The 20,274-nt window shown below is 39.1% G+C and overlaps 1 protein-coding gene across 8 annotated transcripts in view; it reads left to right on the forward strand.

Annotated features, from left to right (window-relative positions):
- The window catches only part of MTDH (metadherin), an 85,128-nt gene that overhangs the window by 53,090 nt on the left and 11,764 nt on the right, over positions 1-20,274 (forward strand). For 5 of the 8 annotated variants that reach the window (XM_055286843.2, XM_055286847.2, XM_055286842.2 and 2 more), the window contains 3 exons: positions 3,514-3,612; positions 10,256-10,380; positions 16,977-17,084. In XM_055286843.2, coding sequence (XP_055142818.1) covers positions 3,514-3,612; positions 10,256-10,380; positions 16,977-17,084 — 332 coding nt within the window. The remainder of the gene's footprint in view (positions 1-3,513; positions 3,613-10,255; positions 10,381-16,976; positions 17,085-20,274) is intronic. The other 3 variants (XM_055286845.2, XM_063642887.1, XM_055286848.2) reach the window with 1 other exon arrangement.

Raw genomic sequence — 20,274 nt, forward strand, 5'->3', positions numbered from 1 at the left:
TCACTGACAGTGTATTGGCACACAGACAAATACACATGCAAGGCCTTCCATTCAGGTTCATATTCTTCTGTTGCTAATGTAGTCCTAACATACTTTTAGTTACAATTTGACATTTTACTTCTGTTCACCGTTACTCATCATGAGTTTAAAACTAACCCTTTCAGGTTATGGATTCCCATATAATAACTATAAGTATCTGTTGATTTATAAAATACGTGATTACTAATAAACTACTGTTAATTCTGCATTACTTAAATGGATATATGTTTTATTAATCATATGGAAGCTATATGTATTTAACAAATATTACATAAATATGGGAGGCCAGGTGTGGTGGCTCACATCTCTAATCCCAGCACATAGCGAGGCTGAGGTGGGAAGATCACTTGAGCCTAGGAGTTCAAGACCAGCCTGGGCAACTACATCACTACATAAAGTTAAAAAAAATTAGCCAGGCATGGTGGTGTTTGCCTGTGGTCCCAGCTACTCAGGAGGCTGTGGTGGGAGGATCGCATTAGTCCAGGAGGTTGAAGCTACAATGAGCAATGAGTCGTGATTGCTCCACTGCACTCCAGACTGGGTGACAGAGTGAGACTCTGTCTCAAAAAAAAAAATATATATATATATATATATATGTATATGTGTGTATATATGTATATGTATTTATATGTATATATGTATATGTATATATGTATATGTATATATGTATATATATGTATATGTATATATGTATATATGTGTATATATATGTATATATATGTGTATATATATATGTATATGTATATATGTATATGTATATATGTATATATATTATCGGAGACATTGTTTAGTTTGCAGTGTTGCAGTGCTTGGTTCACACTGGAATTCATGGACCCAGTTTACTAATTTTGTAGTTCCACAGTGTCTGGAATCACTAACCTAGAAAGGGGGTCAGCAAACTTTTTGTGTAAAGGGACAGATAGTAAACATTTTAGGCATTGTGGGCCATGCAGCCTCTGTTGCAGTTATTCAACCCTGCCGTTGTAACAGGAAAGCAACCTGAGACAGTAAGCAAATGACTTTCTGGTTCCAAAATATTATTATTTCGATTTTTTTTTTTTTTGAGACAGAGTCTCGCTTTGTTGCCAGGCTGGAGTGCAGTGGCGCAATCTCGGCTCACTGCAACCTCCGCCTCCCTGGTTCAAACAATTCTCCTGCCTCAGCCTCCCATGTATCTGGTACTACAGGCACATGCCACCACATCTGGCTAATTTTTTGTATTTTTAGTAGAGACAGGGTTTTACTCTGTTAGCCAGGATGGTCTGCATCTCTTGACCTCGTGATCCACCTGCCTTGGCCTCCCAAAGTGCTGGGATTACAGGCGTGAGCCACCGCACCTGGCCTGATTTTTTTTTTAACCATTTAAAAATGTAAGAACTATTCTTGGCTCATGGGCCATATAAAAACCGGATGGTTGGATTTGGTCTGTGGGTCATAGTTTGCCAAACTCTGGTCTCATAGACTACATTTCATTTCCAGAGGTACAAGTTTATTGCTTCCTCATTTGGTGACTCTGTACAACACCCTTCATATATGCAGAGAAAGCCGTTTGGGCTGCTAAAGGAATAGTACCAGTGTTACAGTAGTGCTTCTAAGCAGCTGATATATTAATACATGTGAATTTTATAGGGTTACTCTGTTAAAGTTTACATTAAAATATACATATTAAACATATATATAGAGAGAGTATATATCAGGCAGATAATATATTAGTGGAATGCTGCTGGTAAGATCATCTGTAACCAAGAAGAAATTTATAAATTAGTAGTAAGGACTCATGTGGGAGGACGTGATTGTACGTAACACTTTTATACTAACCAAGTATCTTTTCGTCCTAACCATTTCTTTATACAGTGGCTCTGAATCCAAAATACATATCAGAGTCATCTAAGGACTCCAGTACACATGTAAATTCCAATTCAGAAGGGGTGTGTGTGTGTGTGTGTGTGTGTGTGTGTGTGTGTGTGTGTTAAGGACTCCAGTACACATGTAAATTCCAGTTCAGAAGGAGTGTATGTGTGTGTGCGCATGCCTGCTGGAGAACCACTGCTTTACATTTACATCCTAAAATGAATTTATATCTATAAAGCAAGGGGTTTGACCTGGCATCAGTGAACTCATATGCCCCGAAAACTATATGCAGAATTGTGTGTTAAGCTCTGGATAGTAGACTACCACAGCTTTCATCAGGTTCCTAAAAGACTGTGTGATCCCACTCTCACCCAACCTACTCCCCTCACCTGAAAAAAAACAAAAACAGATGAAACTTAAGAGATAATATTTTGTTTTCTTTAAATGCACTTGAACTTAGTCTCTAGACCTCCTGCAATTCTTCTTGTCTCTTTGGCTTCTCTCTGCCTCACCTCTCTAGATAACCACCTATTTCTCTAATGTTTCTTAGCCAAAAGATTCTAGCTAACTCAGACATTTTCTAGTTCCCTTTTTCAAGGTTCTGAGGATACATAGCCCTGAAACATCCAGGACTAAAATGATCAATGGCAGAGATTTCTATTACATTTTATTTTCCATTAAGAAGAAGGAAAAAACAACTTTTTTTGACTTCTTGAAATTTGTAGGCAGGGCACAGTGGTTTATGCCTGTAATCCCAGCACTTTGGGAGGTGGAGGAGGATCCCTGTAGACCAGGAGTTCAGGACCAGCCTGGGCAACACAGGGAGACCCTATCTCTACGAAAAAGTTTTAAAAAATAAGCCAGGAGACCAGGCATGGTGGCTTATGCCTGTAATCCCAGCACATTGGGAGGCTGAGGCAGGAGGATCACTTAAGCCCAGGAGTTCAAGACCAGCCTGGGCAACATGGTGTAAAACCCCATCTCTACAAAAAATACAAAAATTAGCTGGGTATGGTAATGTGTGCCTGTAGTCCCAGCTACTTGGGAGGCTGAGGTAGGTGAATTGCTTGAGCCGAGGAGGCAGAAATTGCAGTGAGCCGAGACTGTGCCACTACACTCCAGCCTGGGCAACAAAGCGAGACTCTGTCTCAAAAAAAGAAAAAAGAAAAAAAACCCAGCATGGTGGTACAAGCCTGTGGTTCCAGCTGAGGTAGGAGGATCTCTTGAGCCTGCGAGGTTGAGGCTGCAGTGAGCCACGATCATGCCACTGCACTTCAGCCTGGGTGGCAGAGTGAGATCCTGTCTCAAAAAAAAAAAAAAAAGAAATTTATAGGTAACTTACCAGTTGGCGTATAATACAAAACACAAAATCTAATGGATTGGTGCTAGGGAAAATAGAAATTTCTGATCATTGGATTAGATCAAGTGATTATCATAGTTAATCTAAAATTACCCTCAACTCTACTTTTCCTTTTAACTTAACTCTTTTCCTAATGTCTGAATTTTTCCTTTTAGGAGAAATTTTAAAAAATAAAGTCTCCGTGTCAAAGTATAGAACTATTGTTATGAAACATCATTAGGAAATTCCATTTTTAATTTTATTGCATTCGTTTTTCATTTAAGGGTCTACTGCTGAGCCAGTTTCTCAGTCTACCACTTCTGATTATCAGTGGGATGTTAGCCGTAATCAACCCTATATCGATGATGAATGGTCTGGGTTAAGTATGTCCTTTTAAAAATTATCAGTTATTTTTTTCAGAGTTTTCTTTCTAGCACCCTGATTTCATGCTTTATGTTTTAATTTTAATTCTAATTTCTCACCTTTAAAGGTCATAAGAATATAATTTAATACCAAATGTACTACTTGAAACCTGATTATTGAATACCTGTAGAATTAAAACTGAATTGTCATAGTTGAGGCAATATTTAAACATAAAGTTTTCTTCTAGTTGCTCTGTAGTATTTCTACTTTTTAAATTTTTTGTTTTAAATGAATGTCTGTTTCTCCTCCTAGGTAGTATAATAGACTGAATTAAATATACAGAAATGGCTTTGTATTCGTGAAGTATACACACATTTTTGTGCTGGTAGAAAACTACTTTCTTAACCCAGTTGCCAATAGAAGTTTAGTTAAAGGAAGACTCATTTTAGAAAGGAAGAATATGGTTTGTATGTTCAGAAAGCTCATGCCCTCTTCATTTAAAAAAAAAAAATTATGAGGTTTTTTCCTCACAAACCTAAATCTCAAAATGTACTTTCTTTGAATTTTTATTTCACATCCTTTTTTACTATTTACTGTTTTCTACTGTTAGCACTTATATGTTCCCTGTGGGGTTTTCCACCATTTTTAAGCATATGTTTTGCTTCTCCAAGTAGAGTTAAGAACTCTCTGAAAATGGGGACTAGCACTCTTTTATACACTCAGGACCTAGTGCAAGCCTTTATACATAGGTGTTCAGTAGTAATAATAATGACAATAAAAACACTGGACTATGTGCCAGGCACTGGTTTTAGTCTTTTGGATTTTATTATCTCATTTAATGCTTGAAACATTTCTATGTGGTAGGTTTTACTTGTTTCCACGCTTTCCAGATGAAAAAGCTGTGACAAGGGAAAGTTATCTAGCTTTCCCCAGGCCACACAGTTAGTTAAATGGAGGAGGGTGGTATTCATACCTTGCTAGTCTGGCTCCAGAGCTGATGCTCCTAACCACTATCTGGTACAGCCTTGGTGATGATAGTAATCATCAAGGTAAGCTGGTGACACAGTGGTTAAAGCACAGTTCTTACAGATCAAGGGAGATGAGGAGAGAAAGATCAGGGAGGACCATATTGTGAAATGCATGCCTTGAATTGCTGGCTAAAGGTTAGGGAGCTGGGGGTTTTCAGTACTAGCTTACACAGTAGATATGAGTTTTAGTCCTGACTCTAAAATGTAGTACCTCATATGATTTGGGCTTTGTCACTTGTCTGGGAGCTGTAAAATCGAGCAAATAACGTGTCATATCTATCTTCGTAGGTTGTTGTGAGGCTTTAATGAGGTAATGGGTGAACATGAAAGCTCTGTAAATTACAGTCGTCTCTCAGTATCCATGGGGGGGTTGATTCCAGGACCCCCCTCAGGTACCAAAATCCCCAGGTACTGAAGTCTCCTGTGATAAAATAGCATAGTATTTGCATATAACCTACATATATGTTCCCATATAGTTTAAATTATCTCTTGATTACTTGTAGTAACTAATACAGTGTAAATAGTTGTTACACTGTATTGTTTAGGGAATAATGACAAGAAAAAAGTGTATACATAGATTCAGTATAGACACAGTTCATTCATTTTTTTTTTTCCTGAATATTTTTGAACCCACAAGTGGAAAACCCATGGATACGCAGGGCTGACTGTGTATGAAGTATTTAAATCCAAGGTTTTACAAGGATGTGAAAGCACTATTTTTGGGGAAAAAAATAAACAGTATATTTGTGCTTTAGGAAGAATTACCAGCTGTATGCAGAATAGAATTGAGGAGTGATTATAACAATGATAGGAGTGAGTATAAGAAAATAGCAGTAAGGTATCTTGGGCTGCTGTGGGTTGAGGCAGAGGAAAGTTGAGTAGACAGGTCTCCAGGCTTTCCTGCTTGGACAGAATAGATACACTTTTTATTTTATCCATATTAAGATGCTCTGAATATGAAAAACATGATTGGCTGCTAAAATAAAAGATTTTTAAAACATGTATCCACAGGATTCTATACTTCATCAAAGTAATATGTATCAGAAACACCATCTTCCTCAAGTTTGTTATGCTGTATTGGCAGTCTCTTTAAGTCCAGAGTTTCTCTTTAACATTTTCTCTGTAAACTTTATTTTCTGTGTCACCATCTTTAATGCAGCTCTATTTTTGGTGCTGAGTGAATTTAATTATTACTTCTGAATTTCTAAAATGAATGATTTAGTATTTTAGATTACAAATCCACAAAGTATATTACATTAGATTTATGTTTACAGTATGATATAATTAATATATTGGCCCTCCAGTTTGAAGACATACATTAATCTATTACTATCTTGACCATAAAGGAACAGCATTATTGTAACCCATGTAAAAAGTCAGATGTTGAATAGAACTTTTTCTTGGCACACAGGAGTGAATGAATTCGCTTCTACATAATGGAATGGTTGAGAGCATGAGCTTTCAGGACAGACTACCTGGGTTTCAATCTTAACTTCCCTGCCTTTGCCCTTATGCAGGTTACATGATTATTCTATGCCTCAATTTCCTTCTCTGTAAAAATGGTAATTCCTCCCCAACAGTATGGCTGAGAAGATTAAATGAGTTAATACATATAAAGCACTTAGAACACTGCCTCACATATAGTAAATATCCAATAAGTGCTGCTGTTGGTATCCTTCTAGTGGCAAAATTAGTCTACCCAATGTGGTTAACTAACCCAATGTTGTTAACACTGGAGAATGTCTTTCTAACATAATTGTTTTCTTTTATTAAAAAGTTATTAAAGTTTACATTGAATTAAGTTCTGACAAGAAACAGCTGACAACCAAATAAAGACCAGCGAAGAGATACTTAAACCTAAAATGTTATTCCATAAGCAAATTAAATGAAGAGACAAATTCCTTACCCTTTTGAAAAGAAAACCAGTATGGCTCTTTGAAAAGACATTGGCAGACTAATGGAAAACTTTAGCGATGAGAAATTATAATTGGAGCAAACTATACTGTGAATCATTTTTAAGGGAACTATGTCTAAGAAGTTTTTTGGCACATTAGGCCTATGAATCTTAAGAATTAGTTACCCAGGCCAGTGCCGTGGCTCACACTTGTAATCCCAGCACTTTGGGAAGCCAAGGTGCAAGGATTTCTTGAGCCCACGCGTTCAAGACCAGCCTAGGCAGCATAGTAAGACCCCATCTCTACAAAAAAAATTAGCTGGGAGTGGTTCGCATTCCTGTAGTCCCAGCTACTCAGGAGTCTGAAGTGGAGGATCACTTGAGCCTGAGAAGTCTAGGCTACAGTGTGCCATGATCTTACCACTGCACTCCAGCCTGGGCAATAGAGCGAGACCCTGTCATAAAAAATACTTTTACTAATCATTTTACTCCATTTTTATTTTTCACCTCCACCTCCCACCACATGTGTTAAGAAAATGGGTGACATGTTGGTATACTCAATTGCCTAAAGTTTTTTCTGCTTAGTAGTTTCTTTTCTGGCAAGAAGTCTTAGAGACATGGCTTATGGACAGCAATTTTCAAAATCTGGGTTTCTTACCTGTGAGATATAAGCAAAGCCAATGATAGCTTGGTATGTGACCCTCCTAAAAGTACTATTAATGAATGCTTGGTATAAGATGAGTAGTTGGTTCCAGACATCTACTAGATTGAATCGAAGTATATCTTACATATGAAGTATATCTTACTGAGAGGTTCATCAGAATTGTGAGAAATAAAATTTTAACTATACATGCCTTATAGATTAGAAACTGGTTTTAACATCATCAGTGATAATAAAAACAGTAGCTACCATTTATTGAGTACTTACTGCATTGCCATGAATTGCTTTACATGTATCTCATATAATCCTCTCAGCAATCCTATAAAGTTGACAATAGAGCCCATTAAGAAACTTGACCAAAATCATCTTGTTATTAAGTGGTAGAACAATATTCAAATGTACATTTGTTTGACGTGAAGACCCATGCTCTTCGCCTCTGTGCTACTATGTAATACTGACTCCAGATACTTGCTCATGGTGGTAAATTTAGAAATACAGGAAGGAACTTCCTTTTTGTAACACATTTCACACTTGTAATCACCTTTTCCATGTTTTTCCTCCACTAGACTATAAATTCTTATGTTGTCTCTCCCTGTCCTCCACTAGCTTAGCTCTTCTCTGTTTCCACAGCCCCCATGGCAGAATCTATCACTCTGTATTTAATAGTTTGTTAAGCTTACCTATCTTCACCCCTGAATAGACAGACTACAAGCTGCACATGCAGAGGGATTCTATTTTACTTATTTTTGTATCTCTAGTACCTACCTAGCTCAAGTTCTAGCACATAGTAAGTGCTTAATAAGGATTGGATAGATGTAATTTCACTACTAAAATATATTTATTATTCCAACCTGGGCAATATAGTGACTCCCCTTCTCTACAAAAAAAATTTAAAAATTAGCCAAGCATGGTGGCACATGGCTGTGGTCCCAGCTGCTCAGGAGGCTGAGGCAGGAGGATCACTTGAGCCCCAGGAGGTTAAGGCTGAAGTGAACTATGATTATACCAGTACGCTCCAGCCTGGGTGACAGAATAAGACCCTGTCTCTTAAACTAAGAAAATATATATATATATATTATATATATATATAATGTTTTATTTTCTTCTATCTCTTCCTCATATAAATTTGAGATCATACTGTGTAGACAATTTTGTCTATGATTTTTTTTTCTGTGAGCATTTTCCCAGATTGTTATATATTCTTCCAAAACCTAGGTTTTAAAACTTTCATAAGAATGTATTATACCTCCCTGTTAAACAAAAACAGTAATAGAGTTCACCTGGAAAAATAAGACTAGCAGAAAGTAAATAGGATTACTAAATAAGAGTAATGCAAACAAATTTGTCCTTCTAGATACAAAAATGTGTTGCAGAGTTATGTATAGCACTGTCCCAGGAATAGATCAGTGGAATAGAATAGAAATTCCAGAAACAGACTGAAGTGCATATAAAAGAATTGAGTAAGTCCAGGCACGGTGGCTCACGCCTGTAATCCCAACACTTTGGGAGACTGAGGCAGGTGGATCAAGAGGTCAGGAGTTCGAGACCAGCCTGACCAACGTGGTGAAACCTTGTTTCTACTAAAAATACAAAAATTAGCTGGGTGTGGTGGTGCGCACCTGTAATCCCAGCTACTTGGGAGGCTGAGGCAGGAGAATTGCTCGAACGCGGGAGGCGGAGGTTGCAGTGAGCCGAGATCGTGCCACTGCACTCCAGCCTGGGTGACAGAGTGAGACTCCATCTCAAAAAAAAAAAAAAAGAGAATTGTTGAGCATTGCTGGGCGTGGTGGCTCACACCTATAATCCCAGCACTTTGGGAGGCTGAGTCAGGCAGATCACAAGGTCAAGAGTTCGAGACCAACCTGGCCAACATTGTGAAACCCCTGTTTCTACTAAGAATACAAAAATGAGCCGGGTGTGGTGGCGCATGCCTGTAATCCCAGCTACTTGGGAGGCTGAAGCAGGAGAATCACTTGAACCCGGGAGGTGGAGGTTCCAGGTAGCCGAGATCATGCCACTGCACTCCAGCCTGGGCGACAGAGCAAGACTCCATCTTGGGGAAAAATAAAGAAAGAATTGAGTGTTTGATAAGAGTAGCATTAGGTATTAGTGGGAAATGATTGGACTTTTCATTTAAGCATTGTTGGGACAACTTGTTAACCATTTGGAAATAAAGCCTAACCTTTGTCATTTTAAGCCATTGTAAATGAAACCTGACTATAAGTAGATTTACAGGAACATATATAGGAGTATATGATGTGCAGAGAGAGAAGGGAATAATTAACTTAGAGAGCTACTTATTTAATCTGGTTAAAGGCAAAGACTGGTTTTTCCTTTTAGAATAAGTCATTGATAGCTTCCTCAAGGAGTTAAAAATTCAGTGCCTCCTATAGTGAAATAAAGGGATCTAGAAGTCTAGAATAAAATGTGTTTTTGATAATAAATGATGATTGAATCCCTGAAACTTATTCAAATGCTTTTGAAATGATTGGATAAAAAGCACATTGAATGATCTGAAAAATATAAGAAAGTACAGGTTAAGTATTTAAAAAGGGGGAGAAAAATAAGAGGTTGAATATTGTCATGACTTGGTGAATTTGAAGAAACTAATTTTGAAAAGCTCATAAGGATAGGAGAGGTGTAGTATAAAATAACAGGTAGGGATTATAACTTTGGTACTACTGTTAAGAATTAATTCCAATCCCTAGACAATAAATCAATTACAAAAATATTGTAATAATCGGGGGAGAAAACAACCAGGTCCTAGACCAAGTTAAAAATGGATAGAGAAAAGAAATTCAGAAGACTGATAACAAAGGAAGCAGAGAGAGTGGAATCAAATGGCTAATAAATTTTCTGGAATTTCTTAGAAATTCCATTTAACCACATGATATGCTTAGCAGAAATTGAATAAAGATTGTTACCTTCATGTTATTTTTTTTTCTGGCTCTTAAAATGTGCTTGGGAGACAGAACAATAACTTAAAATTACAGCTTAGTTGAACATAAGGAATTTTTAGTTTTTGCCTTTTAATTTATGGCAAAAATGATAGACGCCTAATTCACACTGTTAAATTTTAGATGGTCTGTCTTCTGCTGATCCCAACTCTGATTGGAATGCACCAGCAGAAGAGTGGGGCAATTGGGTAGACGAAGAAAGAGCTTCACTTCTAAAGTCCCAGGAACCAATTCCTGATGATCAAAAGGTGAGTATAAGAGATTCCTGGGTGTTTATTTGTTAATGAAAGAGACAGGCTGGGCACGGTGGCTCATGCCTATAATCCCAGCACTTTGGGAGGTGCTGTGGGAGGATTGTTTGAGCCCAGGAGTTCAAGGCCAGCCTGGGCAACATAGCGAGACCCCATCTCTATTTATAAAAATAAAATAAAGCAACTGAAGGAGAATTCTGGATCACAGAGGCTGACACAATTGAGAGGGGCAGGGAGGCAATAATCAACAGCATCAGAAACAGCAAACCCAAGTTTGGATAGGACTGGAGGAGAGATAGTGGATAATAGCAACACGTGGTATCAGGAATGGTTTTGCTAGGGTTGGGGGTTTGTATTTTAATGATAGGGGAGATTTTGGTATAGGGTTAGCAGTCTTTTTCTTTCTTTCTTTTGGAGACAGATTCTTGTTCTGCTGCCCAGGCTGGAGTGCAGTGGCGTGATCTCAGCTCACTGCAACCTCTACCTCCTGTGTTCAAGCAGTTTTCCTACCTCAGACTCCCGAGTAGCTGGGATTACAAATTAGCCCGCCACTATGCCTGGCTAATTTTTGTATATTTAGTAGAGACGGGGTTTCACCATGTTGGCAAAGCTGGTCTCCAACTCCTGACCTCAGGTGATCCGCTCGCCTCAGCCTCCCAAAGTGCTGGGATTACAGGCATAAGCCACCACACCTGGCCTTTTTTTTTTTTTTTTTTTTTTTTTTTTTTTTTTTTTTTGAGATGGTGTCCTCAAACTCCTGGCCTCAAGTGACCCTCCTGCCTCAGCCTCTCAAAGTGCTGGGATTACATGTGTAAGCCACTGTGTCTGGCCTGCACAGTCTTTATTAAAAAGCCATACATTCTGATGCAGCTAGTCAATTATATAGCAAGTAGCCATAGATGATATGGAAATGAATTTTATTTGTAGGAACTAATGCTGAGCTGTATTTGTAATTTGCCAACCCCTGTTTTAGCATGTCTGTCAATACAAAGGGAAAGGATCCAGAATAAAGTAAAAAGTTAAACATAGGCTGGGCACAGTGGCATGCACCTGGTAGTCCCAGCTATTCAGGAGGCTGAGGCAGGAGGATTGTTTGAACATAGCAAGACCCCATCTCTTAAAAAAAAAAAAAGAGAGTTAAATGAGAGGGAAGATTTGACTGATAGAGTAAGGTGCCAGAAGAGGATCAGGAAGCCTTTAACAAGTGGATGGATTGGTCTTTATTTTTTTTTCTTTTTGAGATGGAGTTTTGCTCTGTCACCCAGGCTGGAGTTCGGTGATGCAATCTCAGCTCACTGCAGTCTCCACCTCCCGAGTTCAAGCAGTTTTCGTGCCTCAGCCTCCCGAGTAGCTGGGATTACAGGCACCCGCCACCATGCCCGGCTAATTTTTGTACTTTTAGTAGAGATGGGGTTTCACCATGTTGGTCAGGCTGGTTTTGAACTCCTGACCTCAAGTGATCCACCCGCCTCGGCCTCCCAAAGTGCTGGGATTACAGGCATGAGCCACCATGCTAGGCCTTTTTTTTTTTGAGATGGAGTTTCGCCCTGTCTCCCAGGCTGGAGTGCAGTGGCATGATCTCGGCTCTCTGCAACCTCCACCTCCCAGGTTCAAGTGATTCTCCCTCCTCAGCCTCCTGAGTAGCTGGGATTACAGGCATGCATCACACACCTAGCTAATTTTTGTATTTTTAGTAGAGATGGGTTTTTGCCATGTTAGCCAGGCTGGTCTCAAACTCCTGACCTCAAGTGATCTGCCCACCCCCGCCTCCCAAAGTGCTGGGATTACAGGCGTGAGCCACTGCCCCAGCCAGGATTGGTCTTTAAAACAGGATATAGGCCGGGCACGGTGGCTCCCACTGTGCGAGGCCAAGGTGGGTGGATCACAAGGTCAGGAGTTCAAGACCAGCCTGGCCAAGATGGTGAAATCCCATCTCTGCTAAAAATACAAAAATTAGCTGGGCATGGTGGTGGGCACCTGTAATCCCATCTACTCGTGAGGCTAACTGAGGCAAAGAATTGCTTGAACCCGAGAGGCAGAGGTTACAGTGAGCCAAGGTTGCGCCACTGCACTCCAGCCTGGACAACAGAGCGAGACTCCATCTCAAAAAAAAAAAAAAAAAAAAAAAACCACATATAATACTAATGGTAGAAGAAGGGGTAAATAAATGTAGAGGAGGACAGTTAACAGGCAATGTGAAGGTCAACAGCAGGGAAAGGGGTTTTAGATTGGACCTACAAAAAGGCTTCTTAGTACAATATCTTAATATATAATACCTTAATACATAGTGATCATTCAGATGTTTGTTGGACATTTAACACTATAGAACCCAGGAATGGAGTAAAGACTTTATCATACATCATAGGAATTCTTTTTCTGAATATATTCAGAGATTACCTTTTACATTTCTAAGAAAAAGTGAGCTGTCATCAAAATGTTCATCAGTTGGGGAATGGAAAGATGTGATACGTTTATACAATGGCATATTAGAAGTTAAAAATGAACTAAAGCTACATTATTAGCATTATGAATGGAATCTCAACATGCTGAATGATGAGCAAGTTATAAAAAGATAGAATATGTCATTTATGTAACTTTATATATGTGGATACAAATAAATTTATAGAAAAATTGATTGGATAGACACAGAAGTTGTTCACAATTTTGGTTACCATTAGGAAAGTAGTGTGAAAATGGGATTGGGAAGTGGTATAAAGGAATTTGAAATTTATCAGTAATGTCCTTTTTATTTAAAGATTTAAAATACGTTTATCAAAATCTCAACTCTTTCATGGGAGTTAAAAGTTGTTGAGTTGATTTCAGCATCTTCCCATTAACAAAAATAGTATTTTGCCATGAGGAACTACATTTCTTGTATGGTTGGATTATAATGAAGTGAAAAGCTGACTGAAGAAAGTCCTTGTGACCTGAGTATCATTCATGGCACGTATCTGTTCATATGGCATTTTAATCATTACAAGACCTTGAAACAGCTTGTGGTGAAAACTTCTAGGGATGTTTCTCCGCAACTGGTAGCCAGCCAGCCTAGACTGAAAATCTCTTAGCTAAGTTTGTGCCAGATTTTGTTTTGTTTTTCCATCTACTTATAATTTCTGTAAGCTATTTGGTAGTTCGTGAGACCACCAAAATCATTATAATGACTATAGTGCTGAGCAGAGCAATAGCGGTTACTTAGAATCATCTCTTCCTGTAAAGATAGTCTAGGAATCTAGGTTGTCATTTGTGAGAATAAACAAAAAGCATTTTTCCATAGAAAGTTAAACTACAGTGCTTACTTCAGCAGCACATACACTAAAATTGAGGCCAGGCATGCTGGCTCACATTTGTAATCCCAGTACTTTGGGAGGCCGAGGTGGGCGGATCACCCAAGGTTGGGAGTTTGAGACCAGCCTGGCCAACATGGTGAAACCCCGTCTCTACCAAAAATACAAAAAAAAAAAAAATTAGCTGGACGTGGCAGTGTGTGCCTGTAATCCCAGCTACTCGGGAGGCTGAGGCACAAGACTCGCTTGAGCTGGGAGGCAGAGGTTGCAGTGAGCCACTTCACCCCAGCCTGGGCAACAGAGTGAGACTATCTCAAAAAAAAAAAAAAAAAAAAAAGTTAAGGCTGGGCACAGTGGCTCATGCCTGTAATCCCAGCACTTTGGGAGGCCGAGGTGAGTGGATCACCTGAGGTCAGGAGTTCGAGACCAGCCTGACCAACAAGGTGAAACCCCATCTCTACTAAAAATAGAAAAATTAGCCGAGCATGGTGGTGGCGCACCTATAATCCTAGCTACTTGGGAGACTGAGGCAGGGGAATTGCTTGAACCTGGGAGGTGGAGGTTGCAGTGAGCCAAGATGGCGCCATTGCACTCCAGTCTGGGCAACAGAGCAAGACTCCATCTCAAAAAAATAAATAGATAGATAAGATACAGAGAAGATTGGCATGGCCTCTGCATCATTATGAATACTAACATAACAGTGCTAACTTGATAGGTATTTTTTTGTCCTGCAGAATGCTATTTTCAATGACTTGACCTCTCAAATTCAATTTTTTAAATTAAACCTTTTATTTTGAGATAATTGTAGATTCAAATGCAGTTATAAGAAATAATATAGCCAGGCACGGTGGCTCATGAGTGCCTGTAATCTCAGCACTTTGGGAGACCAAGGTAGGAGGATCACTTGAGCCCACATGTTTGAGACTAGCCTGTACAACATAGCAAGACCCTATCTCTAATAAAAAAAAAAAAAAAAAAGAAAGAAAGAAAAATCAGCCTGTAGTCCCAGCTCCTCAGGTGGCTAAGGCATCAGAGAATCAGGAGGTCAAGGCTGTGCAGTGAGCCTTGATTGCACCACTGTACTCCAGCCTGGGCAACAGAGCAAGACCCTGTCTTGAAAACAACAAAACAAACAAAACCAGGCAGGAATGAAACAGTGATCCCCTGTACCCCTTTTACCCAGTTTTCCCCAGTGGTAACATGTTAAAAAACCATAATACTGTACAGTAGCACAGTAGCCATCCCCACCACTCCCCACCTCCACTTATACACAGGATACATTCCAGGACTCCAGTGGATGCCTGAAACCACAGATAGTGTCAAACCCTACGTATACTATGCTTTTTCCTATACATACCTCTGATAAAGTTTAATTTGTAAATTAGTAAAGGATTAACAACAGTAATCATAAAACAGTTATAAAATTTACTGTAATAAAAGTTACATGAATGTGGTCTCTCTCACTTTCTATGTTTTTCAAAGTACTTTAATATCAGACTGAGGTTGACCGCAGGTAACTGAAACTGCAGAAAGCAAAACTGCAAATAAGGGGGCACCACCTTTTCACAACTGGCGTGTTTGCATTGATGCAATCAAGATACGGAACATTTATCATTTCAAGAATGTTTTATTAATGGAATTATAATATATATATATAACCTTTTGCTATGGTTTTTTGTTTGTTCATTTGATTGAGATGGAGTCTTGCTCTGTTACCCAGGCTGGAGTGCAGTGGCATGATCTCGGCTCACTGCAACCTCCACCTCCCAGGTTCAAGCAATTCTCCCATCTCAGCCTCCCAAGTAGCTGGGATTACAGGCGCATGCCACCAGGCCCAGCTGATTTTTTTATTTTTAGTAGAGACGGGGTTTCACCATAGTGGTCAGGCTGCTCTCGAACTCCTGACCTTAGGGGATCCACCCACCTTGGCCTCCAAAGTGCTGGGATTACAGGCTTCAGCCACTGCTCCTGGCCTTGGTATGTTTTGTTGTTTTTTTTTTCACTCCACATAATTCTCTGGAGATTCATCCAGGTTGTTGTATGTGTCCGTAGTTGTACCTTTTTACTGCTGAGTGATATTCCATGGTCTGGATGTACCTCAGTTTCTTTGACCATTTACCTATTGAAGGACATTTGTGTCCTTTCCAGTTTGGGACTATTATGAATAAAGTTGCTAAATATGTAGGTTTTCAGAAGTCTCTGTCTAAACATAAGTTTTCATTTCTCTATGATAAATGCCCATATGTACAATTGCTGGGTGTTATGATAGTTGCATATTTTAGTATTCTAAGAAACTGGTTTTTCTGTATCCTCACCTAAATTTGCAGTTGTCACTGTTTTTTTATTTTAGAAGTTCTGATAGGTGTATAGTGATAACTCATTGTGCTTTTAATATGCATTTCCCTTATAGCAAATGGAGTTGAGCTTTTTTCCATGGTTTCTTTGGCATCTGTGTATGTTCTTGGGTGAAATGTCTGTTCATGTCTTTTGCATATTTTCTGAGGGGATTTTTTTAAAAAACTTGAGTGTTCCTTATATTGTATGGATACTAGTTCCATGGATGGAACCATATGGCTTGCAAATACATTCCCCCATTGTATAGCTTGTTATTTCATTCTCTTAACAGGGTCAAATAAATTTTAACACAAATTGCACTACATTTGAACTTAAAATAAAATAGAATTACCTATTCAGTGAGTTTTTATTTTTTTATTTATTTTTTATTTTATTTATTTATTTTTTTTTTTGAGAAGGAGTCTCACTCTGTTGCCCAGGCTGGAGTGCAGTGGAGTGATTTCGGCTCACCACCGCAGGCTCCGCCTCCTGAGTTCACGCCATTCTCCTGCCTTAGCCTCCCAAGTAGCTGGGACTACAGGCGCCCGCCATCACACCTGGCTAATTTTTTTGTATTTTTAGTAGAGATGGGGTTTCACCGTGTTAGCCAGGATGGTCTTGATCTCCTGATCTCGTGATCCGCCCGCCTCGGCCTCCCAAAGTGCTGGGATTACAGGCATGAACCACCATGCCCGGCCTCAGTGAGTTTTTAAAACACTGAAGTTTACACAGCTCTCTACTTATGTTGTAGTGAGTGATGGGTGACATAGACACACTGAGAGAATGAGGTTCCATGTATTTTGTTATTTTTTAAATATGTAGTTCTTGATCTGTTTTATTACTTATTACTAGTTTTTATTTAGATTTTGGGAAATGAAGACTGTACCTAATGAATGAAATTATTTCAGAATAATTTTCTAAATAATGGACACATAACCATTTGGTTCTCTTTAATATTTTTGCTTTTAACCTAAGGTCTCAGATGATGATAAAGAAAAGGGAGAGGGAGCTCTTCCAACTGGGAAATCCAAAAAGAAAAAAAAGAAAAAGAAGAAGCAAGGTGAAGATAACTCTACTGCACAGGTAAAATGTCAGAACAACAAGCATTCATTAAGCGCCTCTGGCTTAAAATGTGAAAAGATTATGTACAGATGCTAAATATAGAGATAAAAGACAGTATGAGACATCATTTATTTGAAAAGTCATAGACTGTTTTACATATTCATCATATTGTAATAAAAATGTTATTGCTCAAAAAATTCATGTTAAAGGTGTTGCTAAACTCAAAAATAAGTAAAATTCCAAATTATTCATGCATTTTTTTATTATATAATAGTGAAATGGGAAAAGAGATACAGTATTTTACACATACAAAAATTCCTTTTGAGTAACTGGAAGGTAACATTTAGCACACATAGAAAAACCACGTGTATAACAAGTGGAGTCGGGGGGGAGGGGGGAGGGACAGCATTAGGAGATATACCTAATGCTAAATGACGAGTTAATGGGTGCAGCAAACCAACATGGCACATGGATACATATGTAACAAACCTGTACATTGTGCACATGTACCCTAAAACCTAAAGTATAATAATAAAATAAAATAAAAATAAAAAAATAAAATGAGAAGAAAAATAAAAAATAAAAAAAAAAACAAGTGGAGTCTTTCACTTGATTTTGAGTTTGCTGGTTATTTCACTTAGAAGTATCCTTTCCTGCTTTTTTGGCATCTACCCAACAGACATTTTCTCTTTCCATCACTCATACATTTTCTTTTTCTTTTTCTTTGATCTCTTCTATCTGGGGGAAAAAAGTAAATTATAATAAAAATGAAGTCAGACATGAAATTTTAAGCTGGGCACAATGGCTCATGCCTGTAATCCCAGCACATTGGAAGGCTAAGGCGGGAGGATCACTTCAGTCCAGGAGCTTGAGACCAGCCTGGGCAACATGGCAAAACCCTGTCTCTACAAAAATTATATTAGCCAGGCACGGTGGCATACGCTTGTAGCCCCAGCTACTCGGGAAGCTGAGGTGAGAGGATCGCTTGCACCCGGGAGGCAGAACTTGCAGTGAGCCAAAAATCACACTACTGTACTCCAGCCTGGGTCACAGAGCAAGACCCTGTCTAAAAAAAAAAAAAAAAAAAAGATATTTTAATTTCAGATGTATCAGATTATTAGAAACATGCATAGGTTTTTTTAAAGCACTAATACTGTTACATTATAACTTCTTAAAATATTTGTATTCCTTACTATAACTATGTAATTAATTATTTAAATGTAGGAGACAGGGAACCGCAACTTCTAGGGATAGCCCACATAGTAATTTTTCCTACTTATTGTTCTATTTGTTTATCTTTTTTTTTTTTTTTTTTTTTTGAGTCAGAGTCTTGTTCTGTTGCCCAGGCTGGAGTGCAGTAGTGCAGTCTCAGCTCATTGCAGCCTCTGCCTCCCGGGTTCAAGCGATTCTCCTGCCTCAGCTTCCCACGTAGCTAGGATTACAGGCATGTGCCACCACGCCTGGCTAATTTTTGTATTTTTAGTAGAGACAGGCTTTCGCCATGTTAGCCAGGCTGGTCTCAAGTGATCTGGCCTCAAGTGATCAGCCCAACTCAGCCTCCCAAAGTGCTGGGATTACAGGCGTGAACCACCACGCCCAGCCTTATCTATTTATTTTTGAGACAGAGTCTCACTCTGTCACCCTGGCTGGAGTGCAGTGGCACAGTCTCACCTCACTGTAACCTCCCTCTAAATGATTATCCTGCCTCAGCCTTCCAAGTAGCTGGGATTACAGGCGTGAGCCACCACATCCAGCTAATTTTTGCATTTTTAGTAGAGAGGGGATTTCACCATGTTGGCCAGGCTGGTCTCAAGTAATCTGGCCTCAAGTGATCTTCCCACCTCAGCCTCCCAAAGTGCTGAGATTACAGGTGTGAGCCACCACGCCCAGCCACTTACTGTTTTTGAAAGAAGTTTCTACATGGCCTTTTAAGGAAATATGTATTCAGTTATTTTTTATTGTGGGGAGCACAAACCCTCATAAATGATACAAGCTTATTACCAATACTTGCTTGCTTTTTCAGTAGTAAAAATGAATGGGCATTAAGGTTGTAACATAGTGGATATGAACAAACTAACACTATATAATAGGTATGCTTTTCTTGTTAGCTGGAGCTGGCAGATGAGAAATGTTACATCTATCCTTTGTTAGTAATACTACCTGAAAACCATTTTAGCTAAGTTTTTCTTGAATTTCTTTGACTTAAGAGTATTTACTAATAATAATTTTGTGGATTGTGGATTAGTTGAGCTCCTTTTAAAAGAAATTTTGTAGGATAGATGTATTCTGAAATGTTTAATGTATTGGCAAAGGTCATTAATGTGAATGTTTCTTTGGTATTCTGGTTATCCTTTTTAAAATGTTCACTGTGTTTTTAAAAATATGAGTAAGTGTTCTAGGTTTAGAGTCAGATCTATATTCTAAGTCTTGTTCTGTCATTTTTTTTTTACCTTGCACAAGTTACATAACTGCATAGGTTGTTTTGAGAATTCGATATCCATGAAGTTCTATGCTGAGTACATAGCACATATATCCTATTAATAAAAGGTTATTGCTGGGCGCGGTGGCTCACGCCTATAATCCCAGCACTTTGGGAGGCCAAGGCGGGTGGATCACCTGAGGTCGGGAGTTCGAGACCAACCTACCAACATGGAGAAACCCCGTCTCTACTAAAAATACAGCATTAACTGGGCGTGGTTGCATGCACCTGTAATCCCAGCTACTCGGGAGGCTGAGGCAGGAGAATCACTTGAACCCGGGAGGCGGAGGTTGCAGTGAGCCAAGATCACGCCATTGCACTCCAGCCTGGGCAACAAGAGTGAAACTCCATCTTTAAAAAAAAAAAAAAAAAAGTTAGGCCGGGTGCGGTGGCTCACACCTGTAATCTCAGCACTTTGGGAGGCCGAGGCAGGTGGATCACAAGGTCAGGAGTTTGAGACCATCCTGGCCAACATGGTGAAATCCCGTCTCTACTGAAAATACAAAAATTAGCCGCACGTGGTAGCTGGCGCCTGTAGTCCCAGCTACTTGTGAAGCTGAGGCAGGAGAATCGCAGGTTGCAGTGAGCCGAGATTGTGCCACTACACTCCAGCCTGGACAACAGAGTGAGACTCTGTCTCAAAAAAAAATTCTATTGTTTTTTCTCTTTTTGTTTTGTTTTGTTTGTTTTTTGAGACATTCCACTCTGTTGTCAGGCTGGAATGCAGTGGCT

The sequence above is a fragment of the Symphalangus syndactylus genome, chromosome 7 (assembly GCF_028878055.3).
Source record: "Symphalangus syndactylus isolate Jambi chromosome 7, NHGRI_mSymSyn1-v2.1_pri, whole genome shotgun sequence".
NCBI lineage: Eukaryota > Metazoa > Chordata > Mammalia > Primates > Hylobatidae > Symphalangus > Symphalangus syndactylus.